Here is a 23,198-nt window from a genome sequence, read left to right on the forward strand (position 1 = left end):
TTTCTCTCCTCTCCTCTCTCTGAAATCAATAAACACAGATTTTTTTTAAAAAGTGGAGTCTCACCTTGAATGTGGACTAGACTTAGTGACCCACTTCTGATGAACAGCATATGGTGCAGTGACAGATGATGACTTCTGTGACTAGGCCATGAAAGGCATTCTTGCTCTCTATGTAGACCCGCTCAGGCTAGGGGAAGCCAACGACTGTGCTGTGCCACTTGTTGGGGAGGCCCCCGTAGTGAAGAACCCAGGCCTCCTGCCTACAGCCATGCGAGTGAGCCTCTGGGCGTAGGTCCTCCAACCTGCCAAGCCTTCATGTGACTGCAGCTCTGGCTGGCATCTTGACAGACCCTGAACCAGAACCAACCAGCTGAGCTGATTCTGAATTGCTGACCAACAGAATCTATAAGAAAAATCAGTGTCTGCAAAGTGTTGGGGTAATTCGTTATGCAGCAACAGAAACGAATACAGCCCATAATTCAAACTCGGGTCTGTGATTCCAGGGGCTCCACTCTTACCCCTGCCCTTCGTCAGGGCCTTCTAACAGGCAAAAAAGAGAGATGAGCTTTGTTCAGTTTCTGGCATGGGGGTGCATGAGCCTCCACCCCAGCCATGGGCAGACCTGGGGAGTCCTCTGCCCCCCACCTGTGCACCTGCCTGATCCTAGGAGGTCTCTGTTTTTCCCGGGGACCTGAGACTGTAGGTGTTATGGATGCCAGACTGACCTGATCACCACTGCAGGTAGCTGGACACACAGTAGGTGCTCAATAAAAAGTTGTTCCATGAATAATCAATCACCTTTAACCCGCTTTTATGGGGGGATATATTGTCTTACTAAAAGCCATTTTTGCAGGGGGTCTGTCTCTCCCAGGGGGCTACAAACTCGCTGAGGGGTCACACAATCTCCATATTCCCAGCAGGGCCTTGGGAGACAATCATTGAAAGAGCAAATGTGATAACAGCGACTCCATGATCAAGGCCACTTGGGCTACTCACGTCTCTTATGTGGGTTATTTCTAAATCTTTTAGCAAGGCCAGTCCAGTTATTCCCATTTTATAGATAAGGACATTGAGGCTCAGAGAAGGTAACTGGAAAGTGGCAGAGCTGGGCTCCAATGCAGCTCAAAGCCCTTTGTCCGAGTCGCCCTCCAGTGGGAAGCCACAGCCCTCAGATCTAGAGAAGAGGGATGCTTGTGCTCAGGCTCAGCTGTGGATAAAAGCTCCTGAGAGCTGGGCCTAGGGAATAATGCCTGCCTGACCACAAAGCAACCTCAGGCCCAAGATGGCAGCTGTGAATAATGGATGACACTGGGGGGGGGGGCGGGGGGGGCGGGTAGGGGAAGGAACTATTGTGGCCAGTGATTCATCTCCACAGTGCCTGGCCAACTACCTGTGGAGGGGGAGGATGGATGGACTTCCCCACCAGACCAACATCCTCCTTTCCTCCCCAGCCTCGCTCCAGCCTCAGAGTCAAAGGCAGGGCCCACAAGGGAATTGGGGGTCAACCCCACTGCCTACCACTCCCCCCATTTCAACTTCCAAACCCTTCCTCCTGGAGAAGCAGCCATTTCTCCCCCCAGCCCAGGGGACTGGACTCCGGAGGACAGAGGAAGGGAAGGGAAATGGTTTTGATGTGTGGTGGTGATGGGTGAGGGACCTATTCATCCTATATGAGATGCATCTGTAAAGTGTAGAAAATTCCATCTACTTCACACTGTTGTCAGGGGTTGAGTTAATAACATATGTAAAGTGCTTAGCACATCACCTGACACATAGTAAGTGTAAACGCTAGTTAGTGTTCTTATGCTGTGGATCTGGCGATGCGGGAAGCATTCTGCATAACTTATTTCATGTAATCCTCATGGAAACCCAAGGCAGTATCTAGTATAATTCCCATTTTACAGATGAGAAAACTGAGGCTCTCAGAGATAAAGTTAAGATCTTAGACAGTCCATTGAGGATTTAAACTCAAATCCAGTGAGCAACTTCCAGTACACTAAGAGTTCTAGTCAATTATCCTGTCCCACCATCCTCAAAATAAATTTGTCTCCTATAAAAGCTCCTAAGATTATACAACCAATCACTCATTACACAAATATCAACTCCAGATTAAGAACTTACATGCCCTAACAAACAAATAAAAAAAACAACACTTTAAAATCTTTAGTGGAAAGTATAGGTAAATATCTTTTAGACCTTAATGTTGGGAAAGATGACAGATTATGAACTTAAATGTCAAAAGCAAAGCTTCAGAAAATATAGGTGAATACAATTTCGACCTTAGGGTTGCGAAAGTTGTTCAGCATCATTATGCTCAAGTAAGTGCAGATTAAGATCTCTACCAGTAATAATTTTACATTCAACTGGCAAACATTTTAAAATTTAATTATACCAAATAAAGGCGAGGGCATGGATCTTACACGCTGTTGGTGGCAGTGTAATTAGCACAGCCACTTTGGAAAGCAGCTTGCTATTGTCTCCTAAAGGTGAACATTCACATGTTCTGAGTCCCAGTGATTCCACATCCAGGTAAACACTCTAGAGCAGGCGTAGGGAACCTTTTTTCTGTCAAGGAAAATTTGGATATTTATAACATCATTCACAGGCCATACAAAATTATCAACTTAAGAATTAGCCTGCTATATTTGGTCAAACCTTGAATAAACTCACCCCTAATGCCTTGGCAGGGCCAGGCCAAATGATTTCATGGGCCTTCTATGGCCTGCAGGCTGGGAGTTCCCCACCCTGCTCTAGAGCAACCCTTGCACGCATGCAGCAAGAGCCACTTACCGAATGTTCATTTTAGCAGACAACGGGACACCACCCAGAGGCCATCTATATGAGAGCAGATGGTACAACTGTGGTACAATGACCTGGTAGAATATGACACAACAGTTAAAACAAGTGAAGCACAGTATGGGTCAGTCTTAACTATATACTATTCCATGAAGAAATGAAGTCCCAGAATGAGTATAAGATTCATACAGCGTATACTCATTTTTGGTTGTCTGGATTCTGTTTGTTGCAGATTGAATTGTGTCCCCAAGGAGCTATGCTGGAGTCCTAATCCCCAGGAACTATATATGTGACCTTATTTGGAAATAGGGTGTTTGCCGATGTGATTAGTAAAGTTTAGAAGTCATACTGCAGCGGTTCTCAACCTGTGGGTCGCGACACCTTTGGGGGTCGAACAACCCTTTCACAGGGGTCGCTTAAGACCATCGGAAAACACATATATAATTACATATTGTTTTTGTGATTAATCACTATGCTTTAATTATGTTCAATTTGTAACAATAAAATTGGGGGTCACCACAACATGAGGAACTGTATTAAAGGGTCGCGGCATTAGAAAGGTTGAGAACCACTGTCATACTGGGTTAGGGTGGGCCCTAAATCCAATGACTGGTATCCTTATAAGAAAAGGGGAACATCCTAGCCATAGCAATTAGGAAAGAAAAAGAAATAAAAGGCATCCAAATTAGAAAGGGAGAAGTAAAATGATCTCTGTTTGCAATGACACGATCTTATATACAGAAAACCCAATTCCACCCAAAGGCTGATAGAATTAATAAATAAATTCAGTAAAGTTGCAGGATATAAAATCAACCAAAGTTATTTGTGTTTCTATACGTTAACAACAAACTATCTGAAAAAGAATTTAATAAGACAATCCCATTTTTAATAGCATCAGAAACAATAAAATACTTAGGGATAAATTTAACCAAGGAAGTGAAAGACACTGAACACTATAAGACATTGATGAAAGAAATTAAAGAAGACACACAAAAACGGAAAGCTATACCGTGTTCTTGGATTGGAAGAATTAATATTGTGAAAATGTCCATACTACCCAAAGTGATTTATAGATTCAGTGAAATTCCTCTCAAAATTCCAATGATATTTTTCACAGACATAGAGAAAACAAAACTTTCCAAAAATATGTATGGAACCACAAAAGACTCCGAATAGCCAAGGCAATCTTGAGAAAGAAGAACAAAGCTGGAGGCATCACACTTCCTGTTTTCAAGCTATATTACAAAGCTGTACTAATCAAAATAGCATGGTACTGACATAACAAAAAAACACATAGACTAATGGAACAGAATAACAAGCCCAGGCATAATCCCATGCATATATGGTCAATGAGCACACAATGGAGAAAGAACAGTCTTTTTAATAAAGGGTGCGGGGAAAACTGGATACCCACGTGCACAAAAATGAAACTGGACCCCTGTCTTAGATCACTCATGAAAATTAACTCAAAATGGATCAAAGATGTAAATGTAAAGCCTGAAACCATAAAACTACTAGAAGAAAACATATGGAAAAAGAGTCTTGACATTGGTCTTGACAATGATTTCTTGGATAAGACACCAAAAGCTCAGGCAACAAAAGCTAAAATAAATAAGTGGGACTACATCAAACTAAAGAGCTTCTGCACAGCAAAGGAAACAATTAATAAATTGACAAGGCAACCTACAGAATTTGAGAAAATATTTGCAAACCATATATCTGATAAGGGATTAATATCCAAAACAATCCCTAGAACTCAATAGCAATAAAAGCAAATAATCTAATTTAAAGCTCTAACCTGTTTGGCTCAGTGGATAGAGCGTCGGCATGTGGACTGAAAGGTCCCAGGTTCAATTCCGGTCAAGGGCATGTCCCTGGGTTGCGGGCACATCCCCAGTAGGGAGTGTGCAGGAGGTAGCTGATCGATGTTTCTCTCTCATCAATGTTTCTAACTCTCTATCCCTCTCCCTTCCTCTCTGTAAAAAATCAATAAAATATATTTAAAAAATGGACAAAGGATCTTAATAGATATTTTCCCAAAGAAAACATTCAAATAGCCAATAGGTACATGAAAAGGTGCTCAACATCACTAATCATCAGGGAAATGCAAATCAAAACCCCAATGAGATATCACCTCACATTTGTTAGAATGATTATTATCAAAAAGACAAAAGATAGCAAATGTTGGCGAGGTTGTGAAGAAAAGGGAACCCTTGTGTATCGTTGGTGGGAATGTAAATTGGTGCAGCCATTATGGAAAACGGTATGGAGGTTGCTCAAACAATTAAAAATAGAATTACCATATGATTCAGCAATCTCACTCTTGGGTATATATGTGAAAGAAATTAAATCAGTATCTTGAAGAGATATCTACTCTTCCATATTCATTGAAGCATTATTCACAATAGCCAAGATATGGAAACAACCTAAATGTCCTCCAACAGGTGAATATATTGAAAAAATATATATATATATAGTGTGTGTTTTCCATTATCTATATCTATCTATCTATACACACACACACACACACACACACACACACACACACACACACAATATTCCATTGTATATATTCAGGATGTCCTCAAAAAATGTATACACACTTTGAATAATTATCAATTCCAATGGGTTAAATATGAAAAGAAAAAAAAACATCAATTGAGCTACCAGCTATTAAGTGTTTATACATTTTTGGGGATACCCTGTACATACACAATTTTTTATTCAGCCATAAAAAAGAAAATCCTGCCACTTACAACAATGGATAAACATGGAGGGCATTAGGTTAAGCAAAATGAGCCAGACAGAGAAAGACAAATACTGTGTGGTTATCACTTAAATGTGGAATAAGAAACAAAGAAAAGAAAACTGAATTTGTAGAAACATAAAGTAGAGGGGCTGGGTGAGGGGAACATGAGGAGATGTAGGTCAAAGGGTACAAACTTTCAACTATAAGAAGAATAAGTTCTGAGAATCTAATGTACAGCATGGTGACTATAGTTAATAATTTGTTATTGTATACTTGAAAGTTGCTGACAGTGGATCATAAGCATTCTCACCACACACACACACACACACACACACACACGAGGTAACTATGTGAGGTGGCAGATATGTCAATTATCTTGATCTGAGTAATTATGTGTATGTATATAAAAGCACCATGTTGTATATTTTTAAAATATATACAATTATATGTCAATTATTCTTCAATAATTTTGGGAGGAAAAAAGACACAATGATACACGGAGTAGAATGCATGTGAAGACAGAGACAGACTGGAGTGATGCATGTAGAAGACAAGGATTGTCAAGGATTGCTGGCAACCAGCAGAAATCAGGAGAGGCAGGGAACAGATCTTTTTCCAGAACCTTCAGAAGGAGTGTGGTCCTGCTGATACCTTTTGGCCTCCTAGTCTCCAGAACAGTGAGAGAATAAATTTCAATGGTTTTAAACCATCCAGTTTATAGTAATCTGTCCCAGCAGCCCTATGAAACTAATATGTATACCCTTTTAATAAAGTTAGTAAGGTAGGATGTAGGTATAATAAAACTGTCCAGGAAATTACGGAGTGATAAAGACAGGATTCAAAGTGACAGGAACCCCAGGCAGGGGATGAAATGGGGGGGATCTCAGGACTCAATGTTGGCCATTGTTAGGGTCCTAGCTTTTGTTTTAATTGATGGGCTACCTGGTGTTTATTACATGATTAAAATAACTATGTGTCCTGGCCAGTGTGCCTCAGTCAGTTAGAGCATCGTCCTGTGCACCAAAAGGTTTGATTCCTGGTCAGGGCATATACCCAGGTTTCCGGTTTGATCACCATTGGAGCCATGAATGGGAGGCAAGGGATCAATGTTTCTCTCTCACATCAATGTTTCTCTCTCTTTCTCCCTCTCCCTTCCACTCTCCCTTAAATCAATTAAAAACAAGAACAACAATGAAAAATCACCAGGTTAAAAATAATAACAATAAAATAACTATGAAATTTTAAATAAAAGCAGGTCATACAAGGATGAAAGAGGAATACACCATGATCTGGAGTATAATCTATCCATCATTCTGTGTACCCGAAGTTCACTGAAAAATTACTTAAAAATAAAAATAAGAGAGATCCCTGCCTGGTGCTGGCTCATTATCTGCCTGCTTCCACATCTGTGAGTTTCTCTGGTGTCAAGACAAGGCTGCATCTGTCCCAGTGCCTGACACACCTTCTCAGAAAGGCCCTCCACCTCTACCCCGCCATGCCCTCACACCTCTTATTTTACTCTCTTTCTCTTTTTCCATAGCACATACACTGTCTGACATGCCATATATTGTACTTGTTTCTGTGTTTATCATCCGTCTTCTCCTAGAACAGTGGTTCTCAACCTTCTGGCCCTTTAAATACAGTTCCTCATGTTGTGACCCAACCATAAAATTATTTTCGTTGCTACTTCATAACTATAATGTTGCTACTGTTATGAATCATAATATAAATAACTGATATGCAGGATGGTCTTAGGCGACCCCTGTGAAAGGGTCGTTCGATCACCAAAGGGGTCGCAACCCACAGGTTGAGAACCGCTGGTCTAGAAGACTGTAAACTTCATGAGGGCTAAGATTTGCCTAACTGGCTCATGGTTGTATCCCCAGCCCCTAACACAGTGCTTGACACATAGTAGGTGCTCAATAAAGATTGGTTGAATGAATGAATAACTGAATGAATGTATGATTAACAGGCTCCAGTGCTTGTGTGTGTGTGTGTGTTGTGTGTGTGTGTGTTTGGCGGTGTTGGTGCTACAGATGGAAAGCAGGGCAGGCTGTGGGTGGGGAGCATCTCAGGCTGGGCCTGCCAACCCCGCTCCCTTAGTCTGCTCCTCATCACACTGACACTGACCACAGACCTCAGGAATAAAGCCCAGAGTCAACCTAGGCCCCACTCAACCCAGGAAAACATAAATGGACTTTTCTGGCCGACACAGAGCCTGTGGGATGTCTCTGCCTCGGGCTGGTGGTCTGCTGGGCCCTGCAGTAAGAAGTCTGTGGGGTGCCTAGGCTGTGAGCAGCCCTCTGGTTCACCTCGAGCAGGTTCCCCACTTCAGCTAACATTTGCCACTGTCCCCACTGCTTTCATCTCCCTGTACCACCTCTAGTTACTTCCCTTAATACTTTGCTTTAACTCACTTTTCCCCCTTAATGGACGGATTTTTAAAGGGATAGGTATGTCATTATCACAAATGGAAAAGCAATACCTGAGCCCAAAATAGAAGGTAACTGTAAACATAAATACGCAGAAAATGACACATTATTAACCTCTAGTTCAAGAATGTGGATTGCCCACACGTTGAGCCTGAGGTTTGCAACCTCCTGGTTATGAGGGAAGCCAGGTGGAGAGATGTTAAAGCAAGTGAGGCCTTCTCCCCTTGAATGAGAATTGTTGTCTGATTCATTGCTAGCTGTCCCACCTGACCTAACCCTGCAGAACTCACTAGGGGGTCACCTCTCACCTTTTGGGAAACTCCCCTCTGGCCAAGCAGTTTTCATTTCATTTTAGGTCTGGAACCCTTATGGGGATGCCCTGGAAACAGAGGCCTGTGCAGCCTGGTGGCTGGTGGCGAGGCAGAAAGGCCCAGTTGGAGGGAGTCTCCCACGAGGCTGGCTGAGACCTCCCTACTCCTTAGCAAGTCCCTCTCTTGTCCCACCTCTCCAGCAAAGGGGAGCAGGCACAGGGCCAGACTGGCACAAGGCAGACTCAGCTGAGCCATGGCAATCCCCAGGGAGCCAGGATGAGCTCATCCCTTGCCCTTAGTTATCTTCCTGGCTAATGAGCATCTGAGAGCCTCTTTGCAATCGCCAGGGAGGACCCCTGGGACACTAGAGGCAGGGGGGTACTATGGGCCAAATGTCAGCTTGGAGGTAGAGGCCCCGGGAGAGGAAATGAGCTTGGGGAGGGGAGCTCTACTTCCTGCCTCTTCTTTGTAGGGGAGAAAGCTGGGGCTGGGGCTGGGGCTGGGGCAGGCAGGGTGGCAGTTAAGCACAGGACTCTGAAGCCTACCGTGTGAGCTTGAGTCCAGGCTCACTGCTCATCATCTACGTGGCCTTAAGCAACGGCTTTAGCCCCTCACTGCTCAGAGTGTGGTTCCCCAAATATCAGCACCACCTGGGAGCTTATAAGAAATGCAGAATCTCACACCTAGACCTACTGAGCCAGAATCAGCATGTTTGTTTGTTTTTAATCATCACCCTAGGATATTTTTTCCATTGATTTCTAGAAAGAGATGGAAGGAAGGGAGGAAGGGAGAGAGAGACAGAGAAACATTGACCTGAGAAAGACACATTGATTGATTGCTCCCCACGTGCCCTCCTACCGAGGCTGGGGAACCTGCAACCATGGTACATGCCCTTAACCAGGAATCAAACCCACGGACTGACGCTCGCCACTGAGCAAACCTGCATTTTAACAAGACCCCCAGGTAATTTCTGTATACATGTGCCATTCTGTGCCTCAGTATCCCCATTTGTAAAATGGGGATTAAAATGAGTTTATGCACATGGAGTGATTTGAACAGTGTTTACTGCCATTATTATTATTATTATTATTATTTATCGTTATTCTTGAAGCAACTCAATTTGGGCAAGATGATGGCTGAGCCCAAGTGGGCTACTCTCAGGCCCCCATCTCTCAGCACCCCAAAGGGACTTACATGAGACCCAAATGAAGATGAGGAGCCTGAGGCTCAGAGAAGTACAGTAACTTGCCCAAGTTCCAAATAGGGAAGTCCAAGTTCACCCCACCTGTCAGACCCTGCTACTAATGTTAACATTAAATACCAGGTAGGTGGAATTGCTGCCTCTGCACCAAGCTCTTGAGGTGCTCACAACCACTCTGTGAAGTCAATCTTACTGTCTCCCCTATTTTTCAGATGAGGAAACTGAGGCACAGAGAGGTTAGGCTGCTTTTCCAAAGGAAAAGCTGGATTTGGACCCAGGAAGTCTGACTCTCAACTTCTATGCCATGTTGCATTCCACCTTACCATTTGTTTCTCCCAGAATCTTTTCCTCACGTGTCCCTGCCTCCTCTGTCATCACTTTGCCAGCTCTGGCTCTGGGGCTCTGAGACTGCCCCTCCCACATCCTCCCCATTTATGAGGTCTTTGCCAACTTCAGGCTGGAACCACAGAGGCCACTGGAACTGGGTCTGCGGGAAGAACCTGTTTCCCTCTGTTCTGGGCTCCCAGATGTGACAGGAGCCTTTGAAGGCAACGCTGGACAGACGGAGGTTGTTTGAGATGCTTGGCTCGGGCCTCTGGGGCAGCTGGCCTGGAGCCGGGCTTCCCTCAGTCTCTGTCCCCTATTCCCATTCAACCACCAGTTCACCATCTGGGCCTGGCCTCTTGGCAAGGATGCAGCTGGGCCAGGCCTGGAGCTCTTCAGACTAATCATTCATTCATTCATTCAACATATACACTGAGTGGCCAGATTATTATGACCACCCCATCAGTACTTCGTTGGGCCACCTTTTGCCTTCAATACTGCGGCGATTCTTCTTGGCATTGACTCCACAAGATGTTGAAAGGTGATGCGAGGAATCTGACACCATTCCTGATGAATAGCACTGTCCAGTTCTGTGAGATTTGATGGTTGTGGAACCAGCTGCCTGATGGCTCTTTTAACTTCGTCCCACAAATGCTCAATTGGATTGAGATCTGGTGATTGTGGGGGCCACCTAAGCAAGGTAAAGTCTCCCTCATGTTCTTGAAACCACTCCTGCACAATTCAAGCACCGTGGCATGGTGCATTGTCTTGTTGGAAGAAGCCATCTCCATTGGGATATGCCATCAACATGATAGGATGAACTTGATCAGCAACGATACTTAGGTATGTTGTGCTATTCAGACATTGTTCCACACGAATTAAAGGGCCCAAATCATGCCAGGAAAACATGCCCCAAACCATAACACTGCCCCCACCAGCTTGAAGGGTTGTACTCATGCACGTGGGGCGCATGCTTTCATGCTGTTTTCGCCAAATTCTCACTCTGCCATCTGCAGACCACATGACTTTTTTCCAATGCTCGACTGTCCAATCCTTGTGTTCCTGTGCGAATTGGAGACGTTTTATCTCGGTAACTGCAGACAGCAAAGGTGTTCGAACAGGCCTTCGGCTTCCATATCCCATATGATGCAGTGTACGGCTAATTTACCTACAAACGTCAGGTGGTCATAATAATCTGGCCAGTCAGTGTATATATTCAACACCTACTGTGTGCCAGGTACTGTTCTGCAGACGTGGCAATGAATGAAACTGCCCTACTCCTAGAGAAGAGACAGACCAAATTTAATCACACACCCTCAAAAACGTACAATTTCACAATGCACCAGGCGGACAATAACAAAATAACAAAAGAATCATTTAGGTGGAGATCAGGGAGGGCTCTCCTGAGGAAGGACATTTAAGCTGAGATCTGAAAGATGAAGTGGAAGAATAGTGCAGCTAGAGGACACAGCACGGGCAAAGGCCCCGAGATGGGAAACAGCTTAGTGCATCTGAAGCAGGAAAGAGACCAACCAGCCAGTCTGCCCTGGAGGGAGTAAGGAGAGCCTGGCCCCCATGGCATTGTGAGTTGAGTACTCCATCTTCTCCCAGAGGGTCTGCTTGAGGCTGGGAGAGATGTTTCCAGCTGACAAGCCCCCCAGCTCTCAGAATGAGAGGCTTCCCCTGTCCCTTCCTATCTTCCAAGCCAGAGGCAGTGACCCAGGAGACTTGGGCCACAGAGGTCTTGACGGACCCATCTCACCTTCTTGCAGGCTCTAGCTGGCCACAGGGCCCGGTGTCCTCTCACTGGATTCCCTTCTTGGGTGCAGGCCTGGCCTCAAATCCTGCCTCCACCACAAGAGAGCTGTGGTACTTGTGTCCTGCGGACCTCGGGTTCCTCATCCCCACGTAAAATGGGACAGTTCTCCTTTCCGAGTCACCTTGAGAAACGTGTTCAGTGGTTAGTACAGGGCGTAGCCCTTGGTGGGGGCCTAATCGAGGTTATTACGTTAAATAACCATGATTATACGAAGCCAAGGGGCGGCAAACTCCTGGCAGCCTCAGCCCTCAGCAGAATGAGAGCTCCGTGAGGGTGGCCGGGATCTTGTTTGTCTCCTTGTTAGCGGTTGCCCAGGTACAGGGTTGGTGTTCCATAAATGTTGAATGAATGAAAATAAATAAATGAACTAACAAATAAGAGAATAACCAGTTCCCCGCCCCAAGCAAGGACTTTCAGCTAAGGGATCCTGCTTCTCTCCAGCTCCGGGCCCGGAATCCCGCCGCTCCCGCTTCCGGGCAACACGCATCTGCAGTCAGCCTCAGTTTCCCCCTCGGTACGGGATTGGGGTGAATACGAGCAGCCTCTAAGGTCAGAGGGAGGTTTCCTGGCCCGGGACCCGCAGCCCCGGGTGCCCAATCCTCGCGCGCTGAGGCTAAAAGTGTCCCCCCCTCACCCCCCTCCCCGTCCCCCTTTCTGCCAGCTGCGCGCAGCTCCCGCCCCGCCTTAGCAGACCGGCCCCGCGCGCACGTGACCCCGCCCCGCCGTCCCAGCGCGAGCTCCCATTGGCCTAGCCACGAGGGCCCCGCCCCCTTCCAGGGCGGTGCCTAAAATGCCCCGCCCGCCGCAGAGCTGGGGCTCCTGCGTCCCGACGGAGCGCAGCGGCCGGACCGGGCTGGCAAGCGGGTAGAGGCGGGCCCGCAGGGCTGCTGCGGGGCGATCGAGCCAGGCTGCAGGCGGCGCCATGGTGAGCGGGTCCGAACGGGCTGGGAGATCGGCCGTATGGGGACTTACAGGAGGGGAAGGGGCAACCCTGGATGGGGTTGGGGCGCGCGCTGGGCGGCTTGGCCGTGGGCCGGAGGGAGGGGGTGTCCCTGCGGCGGGGGAGGGGCAGCCCGGGCGGGGACGCGGGTTCGGGGGAGGGTCTGTTCCGGGGAGCCGCGCCCGCGGGCGGGGGTTCTTTGTCCGCTGCGCTGCGGCGAGATCGGGACAAAGGAGGCGGCGGGGGGGCGGCGGCCGCTTTGCGGGGAGCGGGTGTTCCCCCCTACGCGGCGCATGCCCCCTACTGCGGCCCGCAGTTTAGAGCCCTGGCCGGCCGCCGGGCTTCTCCCTATACTTCGGGTTTTTTTTAAATAACGGAGGAGGCGCGGATCCTGGCAGCCCCCAGGGTGGTCAGGAGGGTTCCGGGTGGCAGGGATGGGGTCCTGGCGAGGTCTGGCACCCATTTGGCAGGTGGAGAAACTGACGACGGTCCCCAGTGTTTGGTGCCGGGTTCCGTCGGTGGTGACTGCGCGGCGTGGGCATGACTGGGTCTCGTGGTCCCAGATCCCCCTGGCTTCCCCTCCCCCCCCTCCCCCCAGTGTGGCCGAGGGAGTTATCTCTCCAGTTGTCCTACCCGCTCCAGCTGTCGCCCCCTGGGCCAAGCCCCTTCCTCCAGCCTCGCATAGCTCCTTAGTTAGAATGGGAGAGACGACGGCTTTGGCTGGGAGGGTTAAATGAGAGGATGCCTGGAGCGCGCCTAGCACCGCGCCTACACGTCGCCGGCGCTTAGCACGCGGGAGCTGCTGGGGCGCTTGTCATCCCTGTGTACCCCGCATCGAGGTCTCAGCCCCCGTCACCCAGCCTGCTCCTGCTGGGTTGGGGATGGGGAGAAGGGAGGCTGACTGGGGTTTACCTGTCCCCTGGCCCTTCAAGCACGGGATTGGGGAGGTGTGGGTCAAGAGTATCATAATAAAATAAAATAGAATATCACTTTAGAGTCAAGGTTGAAATCTGGGATTCTGGATTCAGGCTGGCTGTATGTGAATCCCTGTGCAGCAAATTTCGAGCTGTGTGACCTTGGGCAATTGACTTCTCTGAGCCACAGATTCTTTATCTGCGAAGTGGGCATAGTAATAACTCTTCTCTGGGCTGTTTTGAGGCTGAAAGGAGATGATTCTGTCAAGTGTTTAGCCCGGTGTCTGGCACACAGTAATCATCGCCAACTTTTGTCAGGCATCTGTTATTACCAAACTTGTTTAGCCAAGTAGGCTGACCCTGGGGCAGCCTGTGAGAATTACCAGTGGCTGATTCACAGGGTGGGGGCATGAGCTTCAGACCTGGGTCTGCAGGAGACCCCGTCTGACCTTGGTACAGTCCCCAGGCTCTGCCCCAGGCCAGCTTCCTCTTCTGCTCAGGGGAACCTAGGGGGTTCTGGTGCGAGTTTCCTCTTCAGGAGGGTGGGGGTAGAGGATGAGATGACACTGGCCAGAACTGGGCACAGCCCTGTAATTGTTAGTCTCCCATGAGGATCCCCACTGTTCTTGGTCCTGGCATTTAGAGGACAGGGCCCTTGTGTGATGTGTCCTTGGGTCCCAAGGACAGCTGGGGCCTGGCACAGAGCAGATGTTCCACCTGCACCCTCACTATGCCCAGCAGTGTCTCATCCTCTCTACTATTCTATGTTCCTAATCAGAAACCAGGCAGGAAATGTTTCTGATTTGTGAACTGGGGTCCCATGAAGAGGTGGAGCTGGGTTTGTTGGCATACCTAGCAGATGGCTTTGTTAGGGGAAGGGTGTGGCTTAACCCCTAGGGGCAGTGCTGGAAGCCCCTGGGTTAGGATGGTTGGCCCCCTCTAAGCAGGGCAGCCCCAGAAGGCGGGGGTGGTGAGGTAGTGTCCAGCTGGGCTGGGTGACACTCGTGATATGCTCAGTTAAGTGAGAAGGCAGCAGCAGAGTGTCCCTGAGGAAGGGACTGTTTGTGGCATTGGGCTTGGGCCAGACTCTGTACCCTTCTGGGAGACAAGTCTTTGGAGAAAATGGATCCTAAGGGCTCACTGTGCTCTCTGTGGCCCTTCCGTTTTCACATTTCTTATCATTTCTCATCCTCCACACAATTTGATGGGTGAGGTCAGGGCCTCATTCCCATTTTGCACACTGAGAAACAGGTTATTAGGAGCAGCTTGCTTGGCTGGGTCAAAACAGCTCAAAATAGCAAGTCAAGGAAGAAGTGGGGTGGGTGAACAAGGGGTCTCAAATCTGCTTTTTGCTGGCTGTGGCCCCACATGGGCCTTGAGTGTGAGCAGTGACCCATGGAGTGGGGTTAAGGCTCAGTTTGGGGGTTCCATGAAGTGTCAGGGATAACTGAAAGAAACCCCACCTAATAATGGGCCTCTTAGGGGCAGCAGGACAGTGAGAGGTGTTGGCTGTGGAGAGGACTATCCTTTTGAGCCCATTGGTGGGCAGAGGGGGCATGGGGTGGGGAGCTCAGAGGAGTGGCCTCTGCAGATTGGAGAGGCTGGGCTTTAGCGCTTGGTGACTGTCTTGAGGGGGTCAGGTTTCCAAGGTGCCATCCTGGGTGTCTACTCAGCCCAAGCCATGGCCCTCCCTATCTCATCTGGGGGCTTTCCTGGATTCGAGTGAGGGGACAGCTAACTTGCAGAAGACACCTTGGCTCAGAGGGGCACAGAGGTGGGGGATAGGGAAAGCCCCAGTAGAGACAACACAAGTAGGGTGGGGGTCACACTCAAGCAATCCAGCCAGCCTCCCTCATGCTTCATGTCTCCTCTGGGCTATGCTTCTGGGAGGCCTCCTCCCCTCCCCACTGCTCAGTACTTGCAATGACAGCTGCCCTTCCATGGGCTCAGGCCTGCCCGGCCTCCACCTGCACACGTTGCTCCCACCCCCACACTCAGGCTGCAGCCTGTCCTCCCCTGCAGGCTGCTGGCTTCCTGAGTCTGTTCAGACAGACAGGGGGACCCATGACCAGGGTCCTGGGAGTGGCTTTGGAGTGAGGGAGCTGGCTCAGGGATGGGTAACTGCCAACCGGGATCCCCATGACAACAGGGTCTCCTGTGACTCATCACTATATCCCTGGGCTTGGAGCACTCAGCAGACATTTATTGAGCATCTGTTGTGGGGCTAGGGATCCCGCAGTGGACAAGATGGTCAGTGCCCTCCTCTTTCTGGCTCAGTCCACTGCAGGAAGGAGACAGTAGCTAGGGAAACGTGTTCCCTGACCCAAGAGGATGTCAGGTAGCAGAGAGTGCTGGGAAATAAAATGAAGTAGTGCAAGGTAGTGGCAAGTGTGGGGTGGAGGGGTATCGAGCCAGGGTGGTCTGGGAGGGCATTCCCCAGGAGGTACCTTCTAAGAAAGTCCCCCCAAACAGGAAGGAGCCAGACATGGAACAATCAGGGAAGAACATTCCAGGCAGAAGGAACAGAAAATGCAGAGGCCTTGAGGTGGGAGGGTTGAGAGTGTGCAGAAGCTTCGGGAGGCAAGGAATTTAGATTCTTTGCTGATACTGGGGAGGTTCTGAACAGGGGATGATCAGATTTTTTAAAAGGTGAGTTCTCAGGAAATACTTGCTGAGTAAATGAAGGAACAAATACACTCAGGGGAGGGCCAGAGACACAGGCCAGGCGTGACTATGGCCTGGTCACCTGGCTCTGTGCTCATGGGGGTGAGGGGCCCAGACCTGGCTGTGCCCACTCCTGGCCTGGTCAGGGGCAGCAGGCACTTGGTAGTGTCTTTTGAGGTTACCACATCTCCAGAAAGTCCCTTTGAGTCAGGGGGCTGCCTCTGCTTTGGTTTCCTCATTAGTTTGGGACTTCTGGCTTCAGTGGGATTGGCCCTTGGGTTCCCCCCATCCCCAGGTCCTGCTGCCATTGTTTGATTTCCCAAACCACCCCCACTCCCCAAACACACACAGACTTCCCCTTCTGAATTGATAACTGACTTCCTGTCCATGAGCACTGTGGGAGTGTAGGCACCCCAGCAAACACTGGGCAGGAGAGGTCCAGTGGGGAGAGGGAGGTGGGCAGGGACAAGGCAGGCAGGTGGTCTCCCCAGCAGGAAGAGAAAATGGAGGTCAGGGTGGGGTGGGGGGTTAGCCACCTGTCCCATCTGGAGGGCTGAGAGGACAGGGCAAGCAGGGTTGTGGGAGAATACAGCAGCCCTGATGGTGGCAGGGGAGAGTCCAGGGTGACCTGTACACTTGGGATACAGAGGTGTGCAGGGCCATTCATGGAGCACACAGTCTGATGGGTAGGTGGGTGCTAATCAGATGACTATGCTACAAAAGCGGGGTTGCAAGCTGAGGCTAGTGCCCTGGAGGGAGGACTCAAAACCAAGAGTCCCTGCCTGAGCTGGAGTTAACTAGGTCAGGGTGTCTCCACCTGCACACTGTTGGTCTTTTTTGGGGTTGGGGAGCTGTCCCATGCTCTGTGGGGTCTTGAGCAGCATCCCTGCTCTCTACCCACTCAGTAGCAGTAGCACCCACACACACACCAGTTGTGACAACCAGAAATGTCTCCAGATATCGCCAAATGTCCCCTGGGGGACACAGTTGCCCCATAAAGAACCCTTAAACAAGGGTAAGGGGAGCAGAGTGTTTGGGCAGAGGGACTGGCCTGGGCAGCAGGGCTTGCAGATGCATCATGAAAGGTTCTGTAGGTCACTGTAAGGACTTGTGGGCTTTTGCTCTGGGTCACAAGGGCACTGGCTGCAGTGGGCCCACATGGTAGACCAGTTAGCTGTAAGCCTGTTGAGAGTGATGGCAGTGGCTTAACCCTGGAGGTGGTAAGAAGGAGGCAGACTCCAGGGATATCGCTCCCAGCTGCCCAGGATCCTTCTGCAAATGTGGGCATGGTGGCAGGTGGAACTCGGGTCTGCAGTTTTCCAGGGCCTGGTCCCCAAACAGATGCCAGAGTGTTGACCTTCAGGATAAAAATCATTTCTAATTAAGGCTGTTATTGCTCAAGGATGGCAAATTCCATCTTGTTGGGAGGGAAAACCTTCCCCTTCCAATGCTGTCTACCTGCGTTGGTGTCAGTCTTCTCAAAAAACCGAATTCAAACAAGTCACTCTTACTGAGTGACAACTTGGTGCTTTTCCACATCCTCGTAACCACACCACCTGGGTGTTAGTTACTGTTATTTGCTCTGCTTATGGTGAGACGCGAGAAAAAAAAGTGCAGGGACTTGGGACCCAGGGGAGCCTCCTAGCTTCAGCACTTGAATCTCAACAGGCTGCTAGTGGCCTCACCTATAGTGAGTCTTCTGCACTTTCCGCAGCTGCACTCTCCTTAGCCTCTCACCAGCCCCATTAACAGGGCCTCTGTGAAATGGAGTTGTCTGAGGTTAGGAGGCCAGGAAATGGTGGTCCAGTACATGTACATCCCCTCCCACCAAATCAGCTGATGCTCCATCTTCAGCTCCTTGCACTTGTCTACAGACCCTCTCTTGCCTTCAGAGCCTTAGCAGATGCTGTTCCCAACGGCTGGCTTTTCTTGCACATCTTAGCATCAGCATTGCCTCCCTAAGTATGTCCTGCCCCACCAAGTCTAGCATCGTGAGACCTGGTCCCCTATTGTGCTGGCATGGCATTCCTGCATTTGTAGTGAAAGGTGGTTGGTATATTGATCTATCTGTAGTCTGGCTCCTACACCAGAAGTTGAGCTTGAGGAGGGCAGGGCCGTCTGTCTTGAGTGCCTCCATCTTCCAGGACTTTGCTGCCTGGCTTCCCTCTCAGCTGGTGTGGTGGATCGGGGCTCTTCCCAGGCGGCTGCTGTTCCCATATGGGCAAAGGCTGTCATCTCCTGCCTCCTCTCACAGGTTTTCCTGAAGACTTAGTTGAGCTACCACCTGTTCATGAGGGGCTGATGCCACTTCCCCGCTGTCAAATCACTCATCTTTGGCCATCACGAAGCACTGGCTTTCGTCCCTGAATTGCTGTGAACACCCAGTGGTGCTGGCCTTCGAGAACATTCACCTTAAACAGACCCTCTTTTGAGCCTACGCTATTGTGGGGTTGCAGGTTGTAGATACCCTTCTCCCCCACCTCAGGCTCTGTGGCTGGGCCAGGGTGGCTGCCTGTCTGGTAGCAGAAGCTCCAAAGGTAGTGAATGGAAGTGGGCCAGGGTGAGTGAGAAGGCTGGTAACACCAGTCAAAGAAACAACAAAAGCCAACCAGCATGTTTTCACTAGGATGAGGACAGGATGGTCAGGCTTCAGAACTGATTAAAACAGATCCTGTGGAAGAGCCAACATGAGCTCGCGAGCTGTCCAGGTGGGTACCTTGCAGAGTCCCCAGTGGAGCCTCATGTCGCTTTCTCTTTCAGGGCTCTCGTGTACAGCCTGAGTTCCAGCCTCACTGAGCCGGTTACCCCCAAGACCTTCCTGCGGAGGAAGCCTCCCCCAGCGCTGACCATGTCTATTATGGACCACAGCCCCACCACGGGTGTGGTCACAGTCATTGTCATCCTCATCGCCATCGCTGCCCTGGGGGCCTTGATCCTGGGCTGCTGGTGCTACCTGCGGCTGCAGCGCATCAGCCAGTCAGAGGACGAGGAGAGCATCGTGGGGGATGGCGACACCAAGGAGCCCTTCCTGCTGGTGCAGTACTCAGCCAAGGGACCATGTGTGGAGAGGAAGGCCAAGCTGACCCCCAATGGCCCAGAAGTGCATGGCTGAGCCGGGATGCGAAGGCTCCTGGGCCTGTTTGCAGCCAGCCAAGAGGCGTGGGAGGGGAAAACCACAGACGTGCCGCCGTTTGAGAGGAGGGGTTGACGCTGGCATGGCCTCGCCGGGCTTCATTATCGCATGCACTGACTCCTGGGGTCCCAGCTGTCCTAAGCCAGGACTTGGTGGCCCTGGGCATTCCCTCTGCCTCCTGGTGGAGCTGCCCATTGCAGGCAGTGGGCAGACCTGACCTTGCTTTTGTTACTTGAATGTTTAGCTGAGCCTGTTTTGATGGCGCTACTACTGTAACGCGTGAACTCACAAACCTGTGAACTGTAAATAGGACCCAGAAGCACGTGCTTAAACCTCTTTTGCTGATTTTAAAAAATACTGCATAGTGTACATGGGATTGACCGTACTAATAAGCTGAGTCAAGGCTGTGGGGGAGGGTCTTGGACATGTAAGGCCCAAGTTGCACTTGGCAGGGGCCTCTAATATATGTGTGTGTTCGTAGAGGATGTGACGTGTTTGAAGTTTCAGAGCTGACCGGCTGGGGTGCTGTGGTGATTTCTGCTTGGTTAGCAATAGATGGGAGAACCACACCACTGTCTTTCTATGTAGGTTCGGTCGTTAAATACCAGTTGCTGTTGATATTGCAAGGAAGCTACTGCAGCTGCTTGGGAGCCAGTGAAGGACGAGTCAGGCACACGTCCTGAGGGCTGCCAGGCATCCCAGTGGCAGAGCAGTTTCTTGCCCCCCTGGTCTTGAGCATGCTGAGCACTCTGTCCCCTCCCCAAGCCCACCCCCACTCCCACCCCCACCGGGCATTACTTAGCACAGGCTTAGTGAGCAGGCAGTGGCTTTTATCTGGAACCCAATTGGCCCAGGAAAGAAAATTGAGGTTCTTATTTGTTGTTGTATTTAATATTTTCTGCACTGGAGGGGAGAGGAGGGAACTGGGGTTTCCTCACTCCTTCCCTTTTCACAAATTAGTTTCCTTTCTTAAATTACCACTCACCTGCTGGATACTGGATTTTACTTTCCTCAGCAGATCACCTAGAACAGGGGTAGGAAACGTCCAGCCCACAGGCCATATAAGGCCCATGAAATCATTTGGTCTGGCCCTGCCAAGGCATTAGGTGTGAGTTAATTAAATGTTTGACCAAATGTAGCAGGCTAATTTTTAAGTAGATAATTGTGTATGACCTGTGAATGATGATGTCAATATCCAAATGGCCCTTGGCAGAAAAGGGTTCCCCACCCCTGACCTAGAAGGAGAGTCCCCTGACTCCACTAAGAGAGCACCAAGTGCAGTGGAAGGGCATTTCTTATGTGCATATGTACACAGGAGCCCCCAGATGTGCCCTGACTGCCTGTGCTTAGTTAGCACCTGGGGGGACGGGGGGCAGGGGAGAGTGAGTTTCAGTTTCTGTACTTAGTTTTCAAAAAGATGAGTTAGTGGCTCTTGGATCGGGCCAGTGCCTCCACAGCCTGCATCTCCAAGGTGTCCCTTGTATGAAATCACTTGGATTTTTAATTCCACCACTGTAAACACATTAACGGTCACAATTAACTAGGATTTGTATCGGCATCCTGGGTAATAAACTGGAGGCCAGCCTTGTTTTAACCTTGGTGCACTGGCCTTTAGCACTTGAGTAGCCTGCCAGCAGCATGGGCATGGAGCTCCCAGGAGGCCCTCAGCCTCGCTCGTCAGCTCCCACCACCATCAGAGCCCTGGCTTCCTGGTCAGGCTGAAGGCAGCTTACTTATGGCTTCATTCAAGTCTCCTCTAGAAAGCATGTTGAACTAATCTACTTTCTAGAACCCCAAGGAGGGAGCTTAGGGAGCATTTACTTTAGCAGCATATGTCTAAATTGGGGACCAAACATTAATAGCTTAGAGGGAGGGGTAAGGGCAGTTAGGCAATTTGAGCTAAAGGCAAGAAGAAATGTCCCTGGCCCTTAACTGAGGATGGCCAACCATGAGAGTTAAGCTGGAGATCAGCAGAGGCCCTTTGGGCTGGGAGTGGAGACAAGTTCCAAAGGTGCCGACTTAGAAATCAGGGAGATTTACTTTCTAATGAAGGATGCTCAAGAAAAATGGAAGGTGTAGGGGCATTTGATCCATTCCCCTCGCATTCCAGAACCTCCAAGCTTTCTACCTCTAACTTTCTGCAGCCAGCAGCTTACACCTAGGCTGTCTTTCACCCTAGTAACCCGGGAGGCACCTGGGACTTGCATTTTCAGTCTCTGAAAATGACCATCACTTGACTGTCAGACTTGCCCTGAGGTTTTTACCGTGCCAGTGAAGTTTGAGTTCTGAAATGTTGAAATGTCGCTTTCTCCTTAGTTTCACGTCTGGAAGTTCTTTATTCCACTCCTTGGTTGCCAGGGATGACATCTTTGCAGCTTGAATCAGGCCCATCCCATCAGCATGGTGGGGCACTCGTGGGGGTCTCTGGGAGGAAAGTGAAAGTGCCTGTAGAACTGGTGAACAACCACACAATAGCTCTCACTGTTCTTATTTGTCAATAGCTACTTTTTTAGTACAGAGACCAGAGCCACACACTCAACTGGCTTAGTAAGTTATGACTCTCATTAAGTTCATTCTGAATTGACCACTGTTGTGTTCAAGTTTTCTGACTAGTCAGTCAAGAAATTAACATCTCATTCTGTATGTCATCACAGAAGCAACAATAGGAGAATGGGGAGGGAACTCTGACGCAGCCACTAAAATATGGACTAATTTTTCAGACAAATCTTCAAATGGACTGTGCTACTGTTTTTGTCTCAGTTACCAAGTTTGTGCAATAAGTGGAAGGGATGCCATCCCTGTTCAATAAAAGCTGAATGACATTCACATTGATTTTCTAGACCACTGAGAAAATCTTTATTTACAATAAATTTCAATAAAATTTGCATAAATATATTCCCAATGTACAGATTTCACCTCTGATTTCTTCATGTCGTTTAAAAAGTTAGTCTGTCCTATTCTCATTGCTCCTTTCAGCCGCCAGCGAGGAGCTGATATTGGCAGGTGGAGGGGTACTGCCAGGTAACCGGGGGGACCCTGAGGGCTCAGGGTAGTCAGCGTGCCCCTCCTCCGGGGGAGAGAGATTTTCAGCTCCGTCCTTGCTCTCCAGTTTCCGCTCCATGGTCGCCACCAGGATCTTGAGCCATGTGTTCTCCGTGAGCAGGTTTTCTGAGGCGTCGGCCAGCTCCTGGAGCTTTCGGGCCACCTCCTCCAGCTCCCTGGTTTTCTGCTCATACAGGGCCTGCAGCTGCTCACTGTGCAGCTGGAGCAAGCTGTGCTGCTTCTTCAAGGTCTGCTGTTGCTGCAGCAGCTGGTGCTCATCCCTGCGTGCGCTGGAAAGCTGAGCCTCCACCTGCATTTGCGCTCGCTGAAGGGTGCTGATTTCAGCCCTCAGCTTCTGGATCTCTCTCTCCAAATGGGAGATGTGCCCCTGCTGTAAGACTGCCTCGCTCTGAAGACACTCTTTGGTAGAAGGGTTAGCCAAGTTCTGGGGGACAGAAGCAGGGTCTGAGTGATGCAAAATGAACCTCAGCAGGTTTGGAAGGGTGATGGGAAGATCTTCGGGGTATTTCACACTTAGGTCCTTTCTGAAGGGAAAGGGAAGAGTCAAAGATGAGAGTCACACCAACATGTTTAGTCCAAAACCAGACTGCTACTGAAGATCAGGCCATTTATTTCCTACAAAAGACATTCCGAGGATTGGACTTAAATCAGCAAGGAAAATGTTGTCTGGGGAAAAAATTTTATACAAAGCTGAGGATGTGCCACATGCTCATTCTGTAATTAAGGTGGCTTTTCTCAAACATGTCTATTCCTGAGGAGAAAGAGCTGTTTCTATTCACAGCCTTCCAAGAAGACAAGAGCTCCCAGACCTAAGCCTAAAGCCAGTGATCAGGGCCCTGGGAACCGAGGGGC

General features: G+C 49.4%; 2 protein-coding genes across 12 annotated transcripts in view; one reads left to right on the forward strand and one right to left on the reverse strand.

Moving 5' to 3' along the window:
- Window positions 1-12,433: 12,433 nt before the first annotated feature.
- Window positions 12,434-22,189, forward strand: SNN (stannin). The gene is made up of 2 exons (XM_059693184.1): window positions 12,434-12,557; window positions 18,911-22,189. Exon 2 carries the CDS (start codon window positions 18,999-19,001, stop codon window positions 19,260-19,262), a length of 264 nt encoding a protein of 87 aa, XP_059549167.1. The 5' UTR covers window positions 12,434-12,557; window positions 18,911-18,998; the 3' UTR covers window positions 19,263-22,189.
- The window catches only part of TXNDC11 (thioredoxin domain containing 11), a 74,565-nt gene continuing 71,529 nt past the window's right edge, over window positions 20,163-23,198 (reverse strand). For 10 of the 11 annotated variants that reach the window (XM_059693175.1, XM_059693173.1, XM_059693177.1 and 7 more), the window contains one exon: window positions 20,163-22,870. In XM_059693175.1, coding sequence (XP_059549158.1) covers window positions 22,228-22,870 — 643 coding nt within the window. In that variant the 3' untranslated portion in view covers window positions 20,163-22,227. The remainder of the gene's footprint in view (window positions 22,871-23,198) is intronic. The other variant, XM_059693176.1, reaches the window with a different exon arrangement.

This window comes from Myotis daubentonii, chromosome 4 (genome assembly GCF_963259705.1).
Source record: "Myotis daubentonii chromosome 4, mMyoDau2.1, whole genome shotgun sequence".
In the NCBI taxonomy this organism is placed as follows: domain Eukaryota; kingdom Metazoa; phylum Chordata; class Mammalia; order Chiroptera; family Vespertilionidae; genus Myotis; species Myotis daubentonii.

Excerpts from the sequence above, each read along its gene's own strand:
- SNN (XM_059693184.1), top strand. The coding sequence starts at position 18,999 with ATGTCTATTATGGACCACAGCCCCACCACGGGTGTGGTCACAGTCATT.